At 39.1% G+C, this 21,541-nt stretch overlaps 1 protein-coding gene across 7 annotated transcripts in view; it reads right to left on the reverse strand.

Moving 5' to 3' along the window:
* Nucleotides 1–21,541, reverse strand: part of INPP4B (inositol polyphosphate-4-phosphatase type II B) — a 737,042-nt gene that overhangs the window by 322,732 nt on the left and 392,769 nt on the right. For all 7 annotated transcript variants that reach the window (XM_067035581.1, XM_059066760.2, XM_067035588.1 and 4 more), the window contains one exon: nt 1,364–1,482. In XM_067035581.1, coding sequence (XP_066891682.1) covers nt 1,364–1,482 — 119 coding nt within the window. Of the gene's footprint in view, nt 1–1,363; nt 1,483–21,541 lie in introns of those variants that run through there.

Below are 21,541 nucleotides of genomic sequence, written 5' to 3' on the forward strand. Positions count from 1 at the left end.
ATTTAAATATGCATAACGCTGAATATCATGGAGATGTTTGCTAGCTTTCTGTAAGCTAGTTGTTTATGGAAGTTTCTGGAAGCTGAAGTTATTCATTTATTCATTCTTTCTTTCTTCCTTTTATTCAACAAATACTGCTTTTTGTTTGGCACGGTGTTAGATGCTCTGGAACACACAGTGAATGAAATAGTCAACAACAGCTATGTATGTTCAAATAAATGTGTCAAAATAGATAATTTTTTTAAGTTTTGACAATATTTTTAAAATAATCAAGTCGAAATAATGCTTGAAAATAGTTTTCATATAAATGAACAATTTTCCAATTTTAGTTTTCCTTGAATGAATAAGACTATTTTTGTTTATTCAACCACAGCATTAACTACAAATGATACCAGCATTGGAACCTAAAGTTTCCCAAGGACAGAGTCAGGGCTACATGTAGGATCTGGGTTATTCCCATTAGAGAAATGAATGGAGTTTCATCTGAATCATTTATTCCACCAACGGCACTGAGCAAGCCAGGTCTGGGGTAGGCAACTTAGACTCTTGCAGAGCAACTCCTCGTTCAAAACAGAAAGGGCTCCCAAGTCGAAGAAAAGCAAAGCTTAAGGAGTGTAGAGAACATTTTCTTTAGTCCCAGAGAATAAGTATCTCTCATTCACTAAGGCTGTGAAATATGTGATGAGAACAAAATAATCAAAAGAGAAACACTTCCTCTTTTGAATCTGGTCCAACACAATAACAAGTTTCCTCCCAACACATTTTGAATGTTATATTAGCAACAATAAATGTAAATAGGAAATCTCTCAACGGATGAATAATATTTACACCTTTTGCCTAGAAACATTACAGTGTCTCAAATTAATTATCCACCTTTCTTTGAAAAACATCATACTTTAAAAAGACACACACGAAAGGCAGACAATCTGAAGAATACAGGAAAAAATGAAAAGGGCAAAAACACTTAGGTTTAAAACACCTCTAGGTAATTTACAACTTTCTTTTTTGCCCCTCAAAGAAATATTCATTCCATTTAATTATATATATATATATATATATATATATACACACATATATTTTTTTCCTATTTAGTACTCTATTCAAAGATCCAGAGTGGGGATTTTCCTTCTACTTACTAAAGAAAAATAGGTCTTTTATAAAAAAAGGCAAGTTCTTTCCCCATTTGTTTATTCTGGTAAGTTACAAATGTATGCTTAGTAACCTCAGGTATGCTTTCCTAAATGAGGGAGGACTGCAACCTAGCATAGCTGCAGGCCATAATCTAAAGTATTTCAGCTTTTTGCTCAAATCCAGAGAGAGACTGAGAGACAGCGAGAGTAAATCAGGCACACAGCACGCTCACCTCCACAATTTCCGTGCTGGAGTATCTTGTCAGACCCTGCTCCGCTGGGTGGATTACTGAGATCTGCACCAGTGTATTCAGCTTCCGATCACGCACAGGAGCCACAAGATCCTTGCATGCTGGCAATGGCAAAGAAAAGAGAAAGAAGAGAAACTAACATCGTATCTCAGGGAAAACTTTTGTCCCGGGTTGGAAGGAAACTCAGCGCCGGCGCTGAATGAAATCTTCTGGGACTCTGGCTGATTTTACAGAGGAAGTGCCTTGGAAGTACCTTACAGAAATAGGAAGTCACGTGCTGCGGTGCGGAATTGAGAATTCATTTCCACTGGCCACATGTGCAGCTCATGCGTGTCTCCACTGCCCTCGGATCCCAGCTCTCATGTGTGACCCTGCACACACAGCTCAGGGGCTTTGAGCGACTTTAATTAGTCATTAAACCCCGGGCTTTAATTCACACCCCTAGACTAAGTAAACTGACTTGGGCCACATCCGGGGAACTTTACGCTTCTCCTTATTGACGCTGGCTGGATTAGTTCAAGTGTTGGAACGCACACTTGGTCCTTACCTATCTATTCACTAGAGCTGGCCTCCTACAGTCCTACATAGGATAGGGACAGATACGGGGAAGGGAGGCTACCCCATCACAGCAACACACAAGCCCCGGGCAAGGAGCAGAGGAGGAGGTGGAGGGGTTAAAAGCGCCCACTGTCCAGGATTCCAGCCAAGTCTGGGAGGCAGAAACGTGGGGAAAAAAAAAAAAAAAATGATGGGTTAATTCTTGCCCAGGGGCCACAAAAGTAAGACCTTTCCCTTGAGACACCAGGCTCATATTACAGACGCTCTGCACCATACCATATTTACTTGAATATTTTCTCCTCCCACATATCATTCCCACAATTTGGGGAAGAAAAGTCCAAAAACAAATTCCTTTTCAGCAAGTCCAATAGCTGCTCAGGTGTTTTCCCACCTGGCTTTGAAATAGTAATTTTACTACCTGCATTTGGATCTCGAAGTATCATGCAAAGTGTCCTCACTACAGGGAAGAGGTTCACATTAAGCTGAGCTGGGGGCTGGGGTCAGGCTGGAGCTGGGACTAGGGACTAGCAGTAACCCCGGGTCATGGATTCATGGTGAGAGTATATCCACATCTCCCTCCTCTGACCAGTGCAGAAGGAGAGGGAAGGACCCAAGTATTTAAGCTACATTCTGGCTCTGCAACAGTGTACACCTACTAGGAAAGAGGTATTACAGCTTAAACCTGAAACTTGAAAGCAAAGCAAATTATAAATGTAATTATCACCTTTCCTTTGCGTACAGATCAGCTCATTTATAGAAGCAGAATGGGACAGAGGAAAAAGCAGGAGCTTTGGAATGAAACTGGCCTGGTTTTCGGCCAGTTCTACTAGCTAAGCAATGCTGAGCAAATTCTTCAACTTCTTAATTTCTTCATGACAGACTTTGAGATCCTTTTACTCCTGTATGGTATTTTGTTATAATTTTCCTTATTTAAACCATATGCCTCTGACCATACAGGAAAGCATGCTTGGAACAAATTAATAGCAACAGTTTATTTAGCCATCATTATTTTTGAGGCCTTTTGCCAATGATCTCTTTATTTCTCCAAATAGTGCTTTGAACTATTATTTCATTTTTACATACTAAGAACTAGAGGCTTTGAAATAGTAAGTGCTCACATTTACATGACTAGAACTCTCTGGTAGTTTTCTTACATCATACCCCAGCAGTTCCATTTCTTTTCTTGGCATCCTGAATTCCTCTCTCAGACAATGACACCTCTCTTTGGAAGACCAACTGCTATAATTCTTTACTGTCTAACCCAAGAGATCTAGTTTTAGAAAATACTGAGGCAAGGTTTCAATAACGTCAACATATCACCGGAAGGAAAAAAAAAAAGACAGATTTAGACTTTACCATTCTTTGGTGGTTATTTTGATCATTTCCTCCACTTGCCTAATGAATGTTTAATTTTATCACTCATTCTCTTGGCTTTTTGCTCATAGTGTACAGCTCTCTCTCCATTTACTGATATTGACATATATCTCTCCTTAGATTTTGAAGCTGGAGTCAATTTGTTTCCAACACATGCATTTTGTCCACTTTCTGCTGGTAGCTTCATCTCTACCTTATGAACTTATGACACATTTGCTCAAAGTAAGTTACTTCTTTTCTGATTTCTTATCAGGGTTGATTGTGGGCTGTGGTTAGTTCTCAGAAGTGAGCAGCTGTTCTCCATTTTATCAGCGAACCTCTCAGACTCACTCCTAATAAAAATAGAGATAATCTCCACTAAACTCAAATGTTCAGTCCAACCCAATTCGCAGATTCCCCCAATACTGATGAAGTAAAAACAACCGTAATGGCACTTTGTATTTCTTTATATTTTAGATCTAAAATATGGCCTAGAAAACAACAACAACTAAAGTCACATCTTGGCTGTCCATATCTTTTCCTTCGTGACAGCCCAGAGATTTTACTGTTCCCTACTTTTATGTGGCAAGATGTTAGGGAAAGACCCTGACATCAGTCAGACTTCCTGAGCTATAGTCCCAGATTCCTCATTTTCTACTTATGTGCCTTTAAGTCACAAACTCTTAGATGCTCAGTTTCCTTATCTATTTCCCAGGATGGAGGCAAGGAAGAAATTAGGTCCCTTTTTATGAATAGACTTTTCTATGCAAAATAAAGCTTACTAATATTTACCAATATCAATACCAACATTTACTAATAGTTAGTGTTTAATTCTTCTGTACAATGGTTTTTATTGGTTCAGCCATATTCAGACAGCTCCTTAAAAACTATCACTAGGTCCAATATTTCTTTGTAAATATCAAACCAGTACATGAGTCATTGCATTTAGTAAAGTGAAACCCATACACACTATGGATCTACACATACTGAAACTGTCCCACTGGAGGGGCGATAAATGATGAGTGATTGAATTGCTTCACAGAGATATTACTCATTGGGTCACTATAAAGTATAACCTGCATAGGAACTTTTTAGTAACCACTAAAGAAGCCTGAAAAATGTTTTCAGAAATCAAAAAAAAAAAATGTCGTATCAATTTTCCAGCCATACTTAGCACTACCCATTACCCACAGAAAATTCTACTCTATGAGGGAGTGACCTGCATAAATGGCCTTCAACTCACAGGACTAAAAGAATACTTCAGGGTTTTGCTTTGGTTCTTTCGTTTTATTTGAGAATTCTTGAATCAAATGGGCAGTAACAAGTAAATACCTCTCTGCCATCATTCACTCACCAGCAGATTTTTTACTTTTATTTCTGCCTTTTTATTGGCTTTGTTTTGGACTGAGCTATTTAAAAGCATTCTCAGAGCCCAAGAGAGTTTAAATATACAAGATGTTGATAGGTTGGGATTCAAATGTGCTTGTGTCCACCGAATTGTTTATTTTTTAATAAAAAGGGGAAAAATCACAATGTAAAAGTAATGAATATTTTTTTTAAAAAACTACAATTTGAAGCTTTCCTTTAGAAAAAAACAAAAGAGCTACGAGTGACTGTTTTTCCTGTCACCTTTGCCATAGTAACCGGTAACGTGAGAATTCACTTTCCATCGTCAGTGCTGGTGAATGAGATGCTCGCAGGCATTCCCAGCTCAGATTTGTACAGGATCCAGACAGCTCTCTACTGGAAGGGAATCCTCAATAGAAGTGTAGTGATAAAAACAAACAGAGCTTCAATATCTCAGGAGAGGGCTAGGCACTGAGCGAACTGGAAACCGATGCTGTACCAAAAGAGGGTTCCTCCATTCAAATTCATTGCCTGAAGCAATAAAAGCCCACGTGGCTTGATTTGAGGATTTGTCCAAAGCTTGAAATCCCAGTCACTGTATAAGTTAAATTGATATATCTGTGACAAAATTTGGCCTAAGGACCAGAAGATGCCAACCTCGGATCTAGATGCTTAAAGCTACTACTTGGATTCTTAGGGAGAAGTGCAGATCATCTGTTGCTCCTATAATTCCTCTAATATCTGAGAATCTAGAAGCTAAAGGGCAGGGGTTTCTGGGTTCTTGTTGAATTAATATTCTGCCCACCCCAAAATACCATTTTTATAAAAGATCTGTTTATGTTTCATTCAGCCATCATTTCTAAAGCATGTCAAGTCTTTTGAGTCCATTCCATCCTTCTAGCCAACACTGGCTGGAAGCCTAAAAATGTCTCCAGACTCTTCTACCAGAGAGCTCAGCCCCAGCAATAATCAATTTGAACACAACTGTCGGTTCAGGTGCCTTTGCATTCAGCGGCACTGGCCAAATCCTAGTTGTTCTAAGACCTGCCCTGGCTATGGAGTGTGCAAATAAGCAGAGGTGCCTGCCACAGGCTTTCACAAGGGCAGTGGCCTGAGCCACTGGTGTAGTGTGAGTTCAAGGCTGACTCCAAGCAACTGTCTCTTTCCTCTTAAGAACTCTTTCTTCTATGAAGTCAGGCCATTTTTCTTGCCCCACTCCATCTCATCTCTCTTCTTGCCATTCAGTGTTAGTAGCATTGAACAAAGTTTATCCTCAGTCCTCTAGAAAAATCAATGGCCACAAGAGGGGGCGGGTGGAGGGAGACTTTGACATGAATTCCCATATCTCTACAATTCTGCTCTTAAATTAGCCAGAGGAAAGTTAGGCTTAAAGGAGAAACCACACGGGAGAGCAAAGAGAGAAAAAAGAAATGTTTGCTTGTTTGTTTTTCAACTCGGGATAAAATTATATTTGAAACCAGGATCTAGCCTAAGGAATTATGTGACTTTGGATACATTACTCTTATCTCTTTCAGTGTCTATTGTCTTATCTGTAAAGTGGAAGTCAAAGGACAGATTTCATAGATTTGCTATCAAGATTATATGAAGTAATATATGTTGAATGCTAGGCACATAATAGGTCCTTTTATTATACTTAAGATTGATATGAATAGAATTATACATTGGCACAAAAATGGATTTTATCTATTCAATATTCTTATACTAATTAAATGCTCAAGATATCCCAGGTTGGTCCTGATTTTATGTACCCTTATTAAGTATTTTATTTAAAGTATTTTAAAGTATTTTATTAAATATATACCTGTGATTTCTTGGTACCTTCTTGTTTTCAATACAAAGAAATTTTAAACCCCTTACTGGATTATTGTTAGTTTCAGAAATCATAGTTATCATTAATATATTGCTTTCTGTGAAACCAGATGTGCACATTTATACTTGTTAATTTCATCTCTGACTAGGCACTTCCAAATGAGAAGCCAAAAATAGCAGAAAGCTTTATTTATTTTCTGTCTGTCCTCAGATGTACTACATGTAAATGGTAAACTCACCCTCTATGCAGGGATTTATCTGGGAGGTTAGTGTTCCTTTACTTAGAGAGGGACTTCCCTGGCGGTCCAGAGTTAGGACTCTGCGCTTCCACCGCAGGGGGCAAGGGTTCGATCCCTGGTCGGGGAACTAAGATCCTGCAGGCCACATGGCCAAAAAAATAAATAAAAAATACTTAGAGAAAGTCGGGCCACAAACAGTCATTGTCTTAACAACTGACATGTCCCAAGGGGTAATGGGAAGACTTGCTCCTCTGTTCTGTACATTCCTTCATCAAAAACAAGAAGGCTGTGAATGCTTATAAAGCTTCTTTTTCTTGCAATTAAAAAAAAAATGTTACAACTCAAACCCAATATAGCCTGATGGAAACAAACCTCCCCTGATGAAAGTTCATTTCTTTCCCCCTTCTTCCCCCACCCCAGACTCTTCACAGGGAAAACAGAAGAGGTAAATCCATGCCCCACAAGGGTAAAAAGGGCCAGGGTACAGAGAATAGGGGGCATCTTGAACGGGAAAGTGGCCTTATCCAAACAGGGATTTAGGGAAATAACCATCTAGCTCCAGGCTCCCCCAATAGCACTATTCTTATTTTACCTAAGAGAATCAGCCATTTTCCTAAGGCTGTGGGTAAGCCTCTTGCTGCCTATAATGCAGTTTTCTATTTACTTCTCAAATTCTTAATGTTTAGTTAGGTTTCTCAAAAATGTGACATATATATCCTTGCTCCCTGTACTCCAGAAAAGTAGATGCCACTTATCAACTGATATGCCAATTTGGGTTATGTTCCCAATCCAATAAATTACTGGATTCCTTTGCATGGTTTCACAGCTACCATTCTAGATCAGTGATTACATCTAGACTAAATGAACTGACATCATACATTAAGAGATATATAAATACAAATGTAAAGACAATGTAAATATATGTTACATTTAAAAAGCCTAATAGCCCCGCTAATTGCCAGTACAATACGCTTTCCTACGTTTAGTTTCTTCTGCCTTTCTGTTCTTTATTCTTCCTTCCTCTCAGGAATTCTAAGACAGCAATTTTCTGAAGCCTAGGACGTGAACCTCTACAATTCAGATCTACTGAGTGGATTCAGAAGACAACACTGCCTCGTTCCCAGGGCACCACATTCCATGATAATTCCATTTTCTACAGTAAAATGGCAGAATGTACAGTGTCCTGGACTCATACTAATATCCACACAAGGAGCATTTCATAAGTAATCAGGAACACGCTATTCACGTTTGAATATGTTCTTAAGGCTACTTCTTAGAAAAATGTGGCTCTATATCATGTTGAGCTGATTTATGCCTATTAATAATATTCTTCCATGTTCATTCTGTATTCTCTGTAGAATCTTTGAGTCTCTGATTCATTGAGCTTAGCATCACATCTTACCCTCCCTGTTCATTTTAGCTTACTTTCAACTGATAGAGTCTACTTTCTGTAATTTTCTCATTTGGTGTTACTTTTCTCATTTGTGTTCTCTTCTGCTTTCTCAAATGTCTTTGCTATCTGTTCTCTACTATTTCAAATGTCCTCACTAACATGTTCCTCTCATCACTCGGAAAGATGAGGTTATCAGAATCATCACTTGTATATTTACAAGACTTGGGGCTACTGGGGTCAGGAATACATCTCTCTTAACAAACTACAGCTTCTCCATCCAGTTAAGTAACCATTTTTTCAGTCTTCATAGAAGTAAAACAAAAATGTGCTATTTTCCCCTTAACTGTTGTGTGGGAAATTTTAATTTACACATACTTCCCTACAGAGTATGTGAACCATGCATAGCTGCCAACATAAGCAATATTTGTTGGGAAAACTGAAGAACTGTAGGTAGAAGAGTTGGTGTGAAAAATGTGATTAGAAAATTTGGACTTGTTTTTCTTTCTTTTCTTTTTTCTTTCACTTTTTGTTTGTCTTCTTTTGTTTTCTTTTGTCTTTTAAGACACTGAGTTCAAAATATTAATGTTCTAAATACAAAATTGGAATCTTACTTTTCAGGGAGGGTAAGTATACCCACATAACTTGAACAAACAGTATTAATTTTAGGTTTCTAGAAAGTTAGAGGGCAAAAAGCAACTCAGTGTTTAAGGCTGAAAAATAAGAAATCAATCCAGGGAATCAATACACACACACACACACACACACACACACACACACACACACACGACTAAATAAATGAATAAATAAATTAAGTCATCCTAATGAAAGAATTCCTTAGATATACTGAAAGAATCCTAGGTTACTACAACAATAAAATGCTAATATAGGGAATTCCCTGGCAGTTCAGTGGTTAGGACTCTGCAGTTCCAGTGCACAGGGCATGGGTTCGAACCCTGGTCGGAGAACTAAGATCCCGCAAGCTATGCGGTGCAACAAAAAAAAAAAAAAAGAAAAGAAAAGAAGAAAAAAAGAAAAAAATGCTAATATAACACAAATTTTAAGGTTGTTCTCAATTAAGATAATAAAGGAAGCATGCAGAGAAGATGGGGGTGAGGGGTAGGAAGCACAATTTATTGCATACTTATTATGCATCAGGTGGCATTAGGCTTAAACTTTGCTTGTGTTAGCTCAAATTCCAAACAATAATGTGTCTAAGCGGCCTCATCATTCTATTAGTTCCATATTCATATTTTTGACTAATCAGTCAGATCTGTAGGTCATGAAGACTATTTATTTATTTATTACCAATAGCTCAGTAGCCCAGTTAATTTTTTTGTCAATAACATCATTCTGTTCCGTCTGGTCCGCTGCACGTTCATTGGTGATTTAGCTTTGTAAGGAGAATTTTAAGACTCTCAACACTCTGAAAACAGAATCCAAATAAAACTTGAGGAAAGGATGAGACTAATGCCATAGAGAGAAAGCAGATGACAGAGTTATTGAGGAATATACGTAATGATTTGTGTGAGGGAATTGAAGAGATTGTTATAGAAATATTGCTTCAGAATTCTTGCTACACTGAGATTTGAGCACCACTGCTAAATTTTGTTACAACTGACTCACTTATAAATTAAACTAATTTCCTTGATGTAAAAAGCCAGATTCAGATTGTTGAGAAATAGGTCCGGAAATAAAATGTGTTACTTTCTTCCCCCATAACAAAACAACATAAAAATATGCCACCATATTTTATGTGTATCTGTGTGTGTTTAAAAAAAAAAAAAAAAATGTTGGCTTTAACAACAAATAGCCAAGAAGATGGAATTCACTTCTACAGTTGGGAACCTTATACTAAAATAAACTAACCACTCAGTACTGGTTCTCAATTTAAGTATCATTGAACAATCTATAGAGAGAGAGAAGAGGAGCCTCTGCCTGGAACAATGGTGCTCTTGGGAAATGCTCTTTGATCCTGCTCTGAAGCAGTGAAGATGCCAGCTGTACAGAAGACAGCGTATTTGCATATGAAAAGAGCAAATTTGGTTCAAATCACTGTTGTCTGTATCAGAAGACTCCCATTCTCCAGCCTGTCCCCTGCTCCCCCCAGCTTCTCTCATTTCAATCCTCAGAAAGTTCTATTTTGTCCTGTTTTCATGAATATTACCTAGATGGCTGAGACTCCATTCTCAAGCAATTGAATTAAAAACAAGCCTGTGCTCGTGTCTCTTCCGGTTTTGACCTCCCACGCTATATGATGTAAACCCCAAACTGGCCTGGCATCATCGCCAAATAGTTTGTTCAGACTTGGCTCTCTGTGCGCATGCTCCAAATCCACGTTCCGCTTCAGAAACGCGTGCGTGCAGCTTTCTGCTGCTCTTTTCAGCAGGAACCTCTGTGCTGCTTAAGAAAGGATGAAAATGTTTTTCCAAGAATGGAAGCTGTTCTCAACCCTTCATTCTTCTCTATTTCTTATTAAAGCAGTAACCTAACTTCTCACACAATTTCAATTACCATTTGAATAAAGGGTCTTCCAAGATATGAGTCTCAGGATTCCCTGGTGGCGCAGTGGTTGAGAGTCCGCCTGCCGATGCAGGGGACGCGGGTTCGTGCCCCGGTCCGGGAAGATCCCACGTGCCGCGGAGCGGCTGGGCCCGTGAGCCATGGCCGCTGAGCCTGCGCGTCCGGAGCCTGTGCTCCGCAACGGGAGAGACCACGGCAGTGAGAGGCCCGCGTACCGCAAAAACAAAACAAAAAGATGTAAGTCTCCTGTGTTGCCTTCCCACCTACCCTCTCTTGTTTTCAATATCCTTCAGTCACAGGCATTTCTTCTCAGGTATATTATTGATAACTAACACTAAATGTATCCAAAACTAAGCTAAGTAGTAATCTGTGTATTTAAGCTCTGAAATACAAATAAAATAAATTAAAAGTAAAAAAAAAAAGAATGGAAGCTGGTCCCTCTGAATACTAAAAGAAATGTTGTGAGTCAGTGAATGGAAATCTGTAGTGTTAGAACTAGGGTTGCAGAAGAGGAAGAAACACAGGCAACAACCTTACATCTTATACCCGACCAGGGACCGAGATGACAATATTTTTCCAGAACTGCCAGTCTGACATAGGAGCCAATAGGGTTCCCGTTCAGGACAAGCATAGAGACCATCAGTGGATCCAGCCGGGCACGTGGTTAGTGGGAAGGGGTTGCTTCCTTGATTTACCTCTGAACCACAAGATGAGGCTAGCGTGGCTGGTGGAGACAGTTAGTTACAGGAGTGGTGGCAGGAAAGTCAGAGCCCGAGTCGCCGAGTGCGGATGGCTTAAGAGAAGTGCGCTCAAAGTTGATGAACTCTAACTGAGGACACAAAATGATGTCCAGAAGGTATGTGGGAGTCTGAGGCAGAAAAAAAGAAGTTGGGACCTTAGAACATTACCTTCAGGGGTTGACAGTCTCCTGAGGGAATCTGAGGTCCATTTGTTTGGGCAGGAAGTAGGAAGCGCTCTGGAAGGCAGTGGTTTAACCTGGATGATTTCACACACAAAGCACTGACTCATGGTCTGGGTTTCACCAAATCCTGCACGAGGCAATTTTCAGACACGCTTTCCTCAACCAAAATGTTTCAGAAAAATTGTACTGTATATATTGCACCCAAGAGCTAAGTTTTGGAAGGCGGTATTTAAATTAAGGTAATTTTTAAAATTTCAGTCATTTTTTTCCCATAAATGTATTGGACTTGGTAGTTATATGTGGAATTAATAGTCTTTTATGAAATTCCCACCCCTCTAGTGTCAAATATTTTACAAGTAGATTTAAAGTATTAAATCAAAGCCATACATGGACAGATTAGGAAACAAGTGGTGGGAAGGGAAGCATGGGAGGAATAGGTGGTTCTGGAGGGATAACTAACCTCTCATTTCATTGTCTCTATCTAGAACATTCTTTGTGGAGGGCCAAGTTATCTCTCCCTATTTCTCCTGAGTCCCTTGAGTCAATCGTACATGTGATTTTTTTTTGTAGACAAAAGAAAATCTCAATATTCATGTTGAATATGGAGGTTTAAGGGTGCCAATTCTCCCCTCATAAGACAGTTGAGTCACAGGAAATAAAACAAGGTTAGTATAGATAAGCTAAAGCTAGAAATGACTAGCGAACCAGGAGACATGACACAAGAGGAGAAAGATAGTGAGTCTGTGGGTGAGAAATCAAATGTGGACTAGCTTGAGGGCAGAAGGGGTCTAATTATTCAGAGCAAAATCCACAAGTTCAACACCATGTGGAAATAGCGCAGCTTGAGAGTGGGAGAGCGTGACTCTAAGAGAAACCAAGTTTGAAGGAAACAAAGAGCACGCTTCTCAGAATATCGGGGATCTCCAAGGAGAGCCTCAAGCTCAGCAGAGTACCTGTGAGCTGAATGTAGAATGCTTCAGAGCCCTAGCTACACAGGAAGTTTCAGAACAAAGGAGCAGTTGTTTACACTGCCCAAACTAAACTAGGTAAGAACCACCTTCGCAGCAATTCCAAGACATGTGGGAGACTAGGTAAGATAAGAATATCAGACACCTGTTTGAAGGTCTCCCTGGCAGTTCTTTCTTGCTCTGTGTAGTAAACAGTCAAAGGCTCAGGGTCGTAGATTCCTGTCCTGACCAAGTAACTTTGGATTTGTTATGGAATCTCAGTATCCTCCTCAGGAAATGAGGATGATAATTACATTTATTCTCACTGAGTGCTTGTGACTATATGTGGGGAAAAAAGATTTGTTAATTTCCTAATGTATTACTAATGTATTAATATTGTGCTTCTCCCTTTCATGTATATTGGCTCAAACACTCTGTGAAATAAGAATTATTATCTACAACTTACAGACAAGGAATCAGATTTTCAGAGAGGGTAAGGGATTAACCCAGAACAGTAATTTTAAAATAATCATTAAGCAATCATTTATACACCTAGCACCATTCTTAGTGCTTTAAGTACACTACCTTATTTAAGCTGCAAAACAACCCAGTCAACATGAAAATTGTTCAGAATCACACAGGTAGCCAGTAGCAGGATCAGGATTCAAATGCTCTCATAATGGCAGCCCAGCCCATGCTCTCAAACACTGCCCTTGTACTGCCTTCTCTCAGGGTTACACGTGGTAGGCTGAAATCTAGTCTTAAAAATCTGGACTTCAGTCCATTTCTCCTATTTTAGTTCTGTTATGCTTCTTGTTATTTGTGTATATGTGTTCTTAACAGCATCTCTATAGGAAGACAGCTTGCTTCCTGCTGCTATCATAGTACAGGAATCTTGAAGTTACTTTGTGAAGAATTGGGGGCGTAAAGTTCTACACAGATAAGCAATTGTCAGCGATCTAGTCTAGTTACAGAACCCACTTGTTCAGCTTGGCCCATGACTGATTCTTCCTGTCAGCTCTCTCTAGATGAACCCCAAGGGCAGTCAGGCTCTGACCTTCCTGATATAATTTGCTAACAACAAAATATCAACAGTTAAATAATTGTCTTCACTGAGAATACTAAAATGAATTGCTTTTTACAAACAATTGTGTTAGCGACCATTCCAAAAAATTCCAAGGGCATTGCTAAACCTATAAATTTATTTTATGAAGAAATGTGAGTCAAAAAGCAATGGCATTCATGCCTGCATTCAGTTCGTGGATATTTACTCAATGTCTAAATACGCCCAGCATGATTCTAGGTGACAGTTTCATAGTAGTGAAGAGGAAAGCAAGTTCTCTGTTTTATGGAGTTTACAGTCTAGCAAGACATAAAGGTAAAAAATAATAATAATTTAGTGAGCATTTTAAACAGGGTGATTAAATTGAGTGTGTTGGGAGGAGCAAGAATCACGAAAAGGGGGCTTCCCTGGTGGCGCAGTGGTTGAGAATCCGCCTGCCGATGCGGGGGGCGCGGGTTCGTGTCCCGGTCCGGGAAGATCCCACGTGCCGCGGAGCGGCTGGGCCCGTGAGCCATGGCCGCTGAGCCTGCGCGTCCGGAGCCTGTGCTCCGCAACCTTAGAGGCCACAGCAGTGAGAGGCCCGCGTACCGCAAAAAAAAAAAAAAAAAAAAAAAGAATCACGAAAAGCTTCTCTGATGAGGTGACATCTGAGTTGTGATCTAAAACTTACCAAGGGGCCAGCGGAGGGGCAGGGAGGGGGGAAGAACAAATGCCAAGACCCAAATGTTTGGCTTGTTTGAGAAGCAAAAAGAAGACGAATGAGGTTGAGAGTAAGGCTGCAGAGTGCGCTGGACGATCAGCACAGGTAAGGTGAGAAGGGCCTGCTGCCCAAGATCCTTATAGAGTGTGGTAAGATATTTCAATTTTATTCTTTTTTTCAAGTTTTACTGGAGTCTAGTTGATGGACAATGTTGCGTTAGTTTCAGGAGTACAGCACAGTGATTCAGTTATACATACATATGTATTCATTCTTTTTCAGATTCTTTTCCCATATAGGTTATTATAGACTGTTGGGTAGAGCGCCCTGTGCTACACAGTAGGTTCTTGTTTATATCATATATAGTAGTGTGTGCATGTTAATCCCAAGCTCCTAATTTATTCCTCCCCTACATCCTCCTTTGGTAGCCATAAGTGTGTTTTCAAAATCTGTGAATCTGTTTCTGTTTTGTAAATCAGTTCATTTATATCATTTTTTTAAAAATTAGATTCCACACCTGTGTGATATCATATGATATTTGTCTACCTCTGTCGTTTTTATTCTAAGTGAAATGGAAGCCATGGAAGGATTTTAACTAGGGAAGTAAAGAAATCCCATTTATATCTTTAAATTATTTATTCTGGCTCTCCCATCAGGAAGGGGGTGTGAAGGGGTAACAGCAGCTGCCAGCAGACCTAGGAGGCCTCCCTTAACCGGCTCAGGTGAGAGCTGACAGCGGCTGAGAATTGAACGATATCGGCGGCAACGGATAGAGGTGATCAAATTCAGAATACACTTTCTACATAGAAAGTATAGGACTTGGGCTTCCCTGGTGGCGCAGTGGTTGAGAATCCGCCTGGCGATGCAGGGGACATGGGTTCGTGCCCCGGTCCGGGAAGATCCCACATGCCGCGGAGTGGCTGGCCTGTGAGCCATGGTCGCTGAGCCTGCACGTCCGGAGCCTGTGCTCCGCAACAGGAGAGGCCGCGACAGTGAGAGGCCCGCGTATGGCAAAAAAAAAAAAAAAAAAAAAAGAAAGTATAGGACTTGAAGACGGATTTGACATGAGGTTAGGGAAAAAGAAGAATCAAGAAAGAGTTTGAGGATTTGCATAACAGAATGGACGGTGATGTATTTTAAGGAGATGTATATCATTGGGGAAATAAAATGTTTGGGAGGGACAGGAAATGGGAATCAAGAAATCAGGTTTTAACTACCTTGAGATTAAAACCCCTCCTAGGAAGTCAAGTGTCTTGAGCAAATGACACCGTAGAGTTCAGAGAAGAGCAAGGATCAACATTCCAGCTGAAGGGAGCGCTCCAAGGACCTGATCCTAAGATCTGATGGTTTACCTCTCAGACACAGAATTAAAGATACAATGAGAAATATAAAAATGAGGGAGAATTCCACTTAAAAGCCTTGGTCTTAAAGGTGTGTTCCCTTCTCATGCATCTTCCTTGATTTACTTTTAAGTCCAGGATATTTCTTCCCCCTTAACAACAAAATAACCTTTGGGGTCTGAAATAGCCAAAAGTGCATTTTTCTTCTTTCATTCTTGGATGTCGAACGATCCACAGTGTCAAAGAGAATGGGCTCTAGAGTGAGCCTGTGAGATTCAAATCTCAACTCCTCAGCCTCTCCATAATTCAGTTTCCAAGATGTAGATAATAACAGTGCCTAATCAGAGTTATTGTGAGGATTAGATGAGATAAAATTGGTAAGGTACTTATTTAAGAGCCTGGAACATAATAAATATACAATAAATGTTTGTTATCCTTAAAAAAAAAAAAAAAAAAAGACCTCCTAGATAAGCAAGTGGAGATATTTACTAGCCAGCTGAAAAAGGGAGGAGGGAGATTATCATACTAACTGGTAGGTCAGACAGAAAAAGACAAGTATCATATGATATTGCTTACATGGGGAATCTAAAAAAATGATACAAACAAACGTATTTACAAAACAAAAACAGACTCACAGACATAGAAAACAAACGTATGGTTACCAAATCAGAAAGGGGTGGGGAAGGATAAATTAAGAGTTTGGGATTAACAGATACATACCACTATATATAAAATAGATAACCAACAAGGCTCTAATGTATAGCACACAGAACTATACTCAATATCTTGTAATAACCTATAATGCAAAAGAATCTGAAAAAAGAATATATATATATATTTTTCAGATTCTTTTCCATATATATATACATATATATATATATATGTATATATATATATATATATAAACTGAATCACTTTGCTGTACACCTGAACCTAACACAAAATTGTAAATCAATTACACTTCAAGAAAAAAAAAGCAAAAAAAAACCAAGAAAAGTGAAGGCAAGGGTTACAAATTTTGGAGACAAGGACCCGTAAATATTCTTTAAAGCCATAGACTTTGAAACTGCTTAGAGCAAGAGGGTGTTTAAGTTTCGTGAGTATTAGGATAAAACGGATATTCTGAATTTGAACAAGTTTTGACCTGGGATTAACCTCTTGTGTTCAGACTGACTTCTGCCACCTCACCCCTGTAGATGACAGCCAAGAGCCATGTCCTTGTCATGGTCAAGTAGAGGGGATGGAGGAGTAAGGGGCAGAGCACCTGAAAAGTTTGGGGCTTTGCTATACCAGAAACATGAGCGCGGGCAAGTCACTCAACCTATCTGACAGTCAGTTTCGGCTGTTGTAAAATGGGGAGAGCACCACCATTGCCAACTGTGAAAGGTCCAAGCTCAAGTAAGAAGCATTTGGGAAAAGACTGCTCTGTACAGTGGACGTGGGAAGGGACTTTTCGTTAATCCCACGTTCTACTCTACTAGGTTTCTTCCCCCTGGCTTGGTTCCCAGGTAGCCTTAGATACATTTACATGCCGTCTGCTTGACAAAAAGCCCCACTGGCAAATTTCAGCCAGACAGACAACAGCATCAGGGGACCTGGCTCCCTCAGAACCTCGGTGGCTTCCGAATGAACAAAGCTGCTAGGCAGTCCTGATTCCTCAATTACCCACAAGTAGCAACAGATGCTGCAAAGGTAGACCTGTTCCAGTGACCAGCACTCTCAGTGATTAGACGATGGAGGAAAGAAAGTAATTAAGTAAATCACACGCAAAGAGAAATAAACTGGATGGGGCATGTTGATCGTTGATGAAAGACAGATAAACAAGGTAGATGTGAACATTAAAAAAAAAAAACCTCTAATTTAACAAGTAATTAGCTAAACCCATGTGGCATAATCAATTTAGGCCTCCCTTAACTAAATGTTCCTGTGGTATATTATTCAGAAAGAAATGGGAACAGAAGAATAGATATAATTTATTGCAACAAAATTCAGTTAAATGGTACACTCCCAGCAAATAGGAAGTGAGGCAAAAAGAGACGTTTGTTCTCTTATATACTTTTCACTTATTAACTGATGTCATGTATCTCTACCTCCTGAAGAATGCCAAGCTAGAATTTAGACCATTAGCAATAAGAACAGCTATGTTCCAGAGGGAGCACACATTAAATCTTGAGTCCCCAGAAAACACTACCCACAGGACAGAACCCTTAAGAAGCTCTAATTGGTTCACTTTCTCTTCCTTCAATTAAATCTCTATCTCAGCAGTACAAAAACGTGACGCAGGTCTTAGATAACCTTTTATTGTCTACCCCCCTACAATCCTGTACTTTTAATAATCAGCCACAAGGAACATGGCCTTTGGAGTTAAAATTCTATATTTCTCCACTCCCGGCCTTATGCCCTTGGGCAAGTGACTACACCTGTGAAACAGGAATAGTGAGAAGCACCTAGCTGGTCTGTTCTAAGATCAGAGATAAAATGTGAAAAGACACATTGGGAAGATTCTTGTGTCTGCAAACTCTGCATAGGTAGGCAATTGTCAGGGGCACAGCACAGCTACAGATTTTGCTGTGTCCCACTCAGCATGGTCTGAGCCTTCTCTGAGTTTCATCCAGTTTAGCCCCAAAGCCAGTAGGACTCAATACCTGGCACTTAGGAGTTCAATAAGCGATAGCAATTATCATGCACAAAACTTCAGTGCCAAGACCCCTTTCCGAAAAAGTACTCACTGAGTATGACAAAGTGACTTCCCCAAGGTTAAATCCCAAACAGCAAAGGCTAACCAATCGTTAGGTATATGTCAGGCACCAGTTTAAAGGCTTTCTGTATATTAATTCATTTAATCCTAACAAAAACCATATAAGGTAGATATTGATCCCCTTCCTGTTTTACAAAGAAGAAAATAGGGAGTCAGAGACTTGTGTCATTTTTCCAAGGCTGCCTGTCCAGGTAGCAACAAAGACATTGTTAAAATTCTAGAGTAGTCTTCACACTCCCATCTCTTAGCCATATTGCCTCCTCACTCAAATTGTAGACTGAAATTTGAGCCTGAAATGCAAAACTACTGTCTATTATTTTGGTTGTAGTGATAAACTGTTGTTCTGAAAAACATCTCTTCAAAAGTACTGCTAGTTACCCGATGCTGTCAAAATTGAGATAGCTCCGAGAAAGACGTGTCGGGCAGATTCTTGTGTCTGCAAGCTCTGCATAGGTAGGCAATTGTCAGGGACACAGCATGGCTACAGAATCTGCCGTGTCTAGCTTAGCATGGCCTGAGCCTTCCCTGAGTTTCATCTATTGACAGCTTAGCGCCAAAGCCAGTAAGACTCAATTCTTCCTGATACCCAAATACAATTTGCAAGCACTAGAAAAATGTTGAAAGACTTGTGTTTATTTAGAATTTTAAAACAAGTTTTTCATGTATGTGCAACAACTAAAATAATGCAAGAAGATTTCTAGAGCCTTAATTTATTTTTAGAGTGGGATTATAAGTAATAAAGAGGAAAATGTAAATGAGCATTAAACTCATCACCTTAGGAAATGAGCTGTAGGATTTTCTTTCATGTAGTTTGCTACTCCCTTTGCCTGAATTGTCTCGTGTTCCTTCTAAACCAGCTGAAATCCTGCTCATCCTTCCAAACCTTGTCCAAATGCCACTTCCTCTGAGATGTTTTTTCTGATGCCACAGTTATATTTAACCACTGCTTGCTCAATACTTCCGTAGTTCTTGGCTTATGTCTTTATTTTGCCCTTATCACAATCTACGTGGCCTGATAGTTTGTCTCTACCATGTCCTGGAAATTCTTGAAAAGCAGGAATCAAGAAGGAGGGAGGACAACCTGATGGTTAAAAGCAGGAGTTCAGATCAGAAAAAACTCAGCTTGGATCTTGACTCTGTCACTCAACTTCCGTAAGATCTTTGGAAAGTGGATCAATGGGAATCTTAGATTTTTTCATCTTTCCATTGAAAATAATATGGGTGTGTTTGTTCTGTACTCAGATTCCTGGGTTCAAATCTTAGGTTCATAACTTTACTTGTTTATGTCTAAGTACCCTTTCCTATAAGACAAAGATGATAACAGAGAATTTATCTCATAATGAAATTCTGAGAATTAAAGTAATTCGTTTATGTAAATTATTTAGAACAACGTCTGGTGAACAAACAAGCACTCAGTAAATGTTAGTTATTTTAATATTATCCTGTAGAATTGTGGTAAGGAAAACATGGTATCCTGTTTGTAAAGAGATAAGCACATAGTAGATGCTCAAAAAATGGTAGCTATTATTGTGATTTCCCAGTACTTTATACTGTAAGAATAAAGAAAATGACAATCAACATATAATGAGCAAAAAAGCAGAGCAAGCACATTCTTAGCAGTTGTTTCTCTTGTTGCTTGAAAATCATCTTGCAGCTTATATGAAGAAGTATTTCATATAGTATTTTTATCAATAGATTAAATACAAAAATATACCTCTGTGCTCAGTATTCCCTTTAGTTTGCCTATGATACCATGTAGAGGGTAAAAATACTAAAGAAGATATAATAAAATCTTCCATTCTCCCATTGGAGCGTTAAAAAAGTGAGAGCTTTATGATCACTTATGAACACAGATCAGCAGGAGAGTAGAAGTGTGAACACAGGAGAAAATTGGCAAGTTTAGCCTCTTCAGATTTTGCTTTCTTTTCCAGAAACATAAAACAATGGCTGATTTATAGCAATTCATAAAGTATGAATGGATGTGACATGCAGGTTAATGAAGGCCTTAGCAATCTATAAAAGCAGTGTCTATAAAGAGATGAGACAGGTTTTTGTGCAGCTTGTCAGGTTGAGCGTATTTTATACACATTTTCAAATTCTGAACACAGAAAACTGATCACATGATTTACATGACTTTTTTTTTCCTAGCTGGGTTATTAGAAATATTGTGGCTGTATATATAAAAATCTCAAATCAGTACACAAAATCACATATATGCTCCAACAGAACAAAGAACAAAGCATTTAGAATCAGCATTCTTCTTGTCCTTATTGAAAGTCACTCTAATATTTGGAGTAACCTACCCAAGGATGTCTTGTCATTATACCATAACGTAATGTTGTGATAGAACTGAATTTTAATCACTGAAGTCTAGGCTGGTACACATCATTTACCTGGTACAGGTATATAGTGAGTTGCATGCCCACAGACTTTTTAAAGTCTCTATTTCCACAGAGAAAACAGAGTTTCTACAAGGGTGTACTTCAATTTGTTTATTTAGTCACATTATGTATGGCAGAACTGACATGGCTTACAGAGTGAATGTGAAGTCATTTCCTATAAAGCACTTGGAATCACTGATTTTTCAGTATATACGATTCCAAAGGACCAGGAAGTAGATGAATCAAGAATCCTACTTAAGAGCACAGTTTTTATTTTCTCTTCTAGGGAGACAAGATGGCTGGCTTTTTATACGTAACTTGGTGTAATAAAAATAAGTATTTATTGCATGCCTTGTTGTGTCTGTGTTTTCTGAATTTGGAGTATTTATCTTGTTCCAAGCACCAAGCGTCTGCTTCTGCAGCTCTCCTGGTCTAAAATGTGATTCCTCCTTTCCTCTATCTGTTCTAATGCTGCTTTCCTCCTTCAAAACCTCGCTTTAGTTAGTTTTTAGTTTTCTTCCTTGGAAAGCCTTTCCTGACCACTCCTCCTCACACTAGTTTGACCCTTTACACCATCTCTCATATTCTTAGAGACCCTGAAAAATAGCTTAGCGTTTAAGGATCTTTTTAATCACTTCAGGAGTCTTAGTTTGATCTCTCTACTTATACTATGAGTTAACTGAAGGCAAAGAGCAAAATTTTACTCCTTCAAATATGCCCCCTTTCTTGTTCAGCTTTTTAAGGTATTTATTTAAACAAACACTTGATCATGACATTTATATGGGCACGTTGCAGAGCTTTTAAAAGATATA

This window comes from Kogia breviceps, chromosome 6, assembly GCF_026419965.1.
Source record: "Kogia breviceps isolate mKogBre1 chromosome 6, mKogBre1 haplotype 1, whole genome shotgun sequence".
Lineage (NCBI taxonomy): Eukaryota > Metazoa > Chordata > Mammalia > Artiodactyla > Physeteridae > Kogia > Kogia breviceps.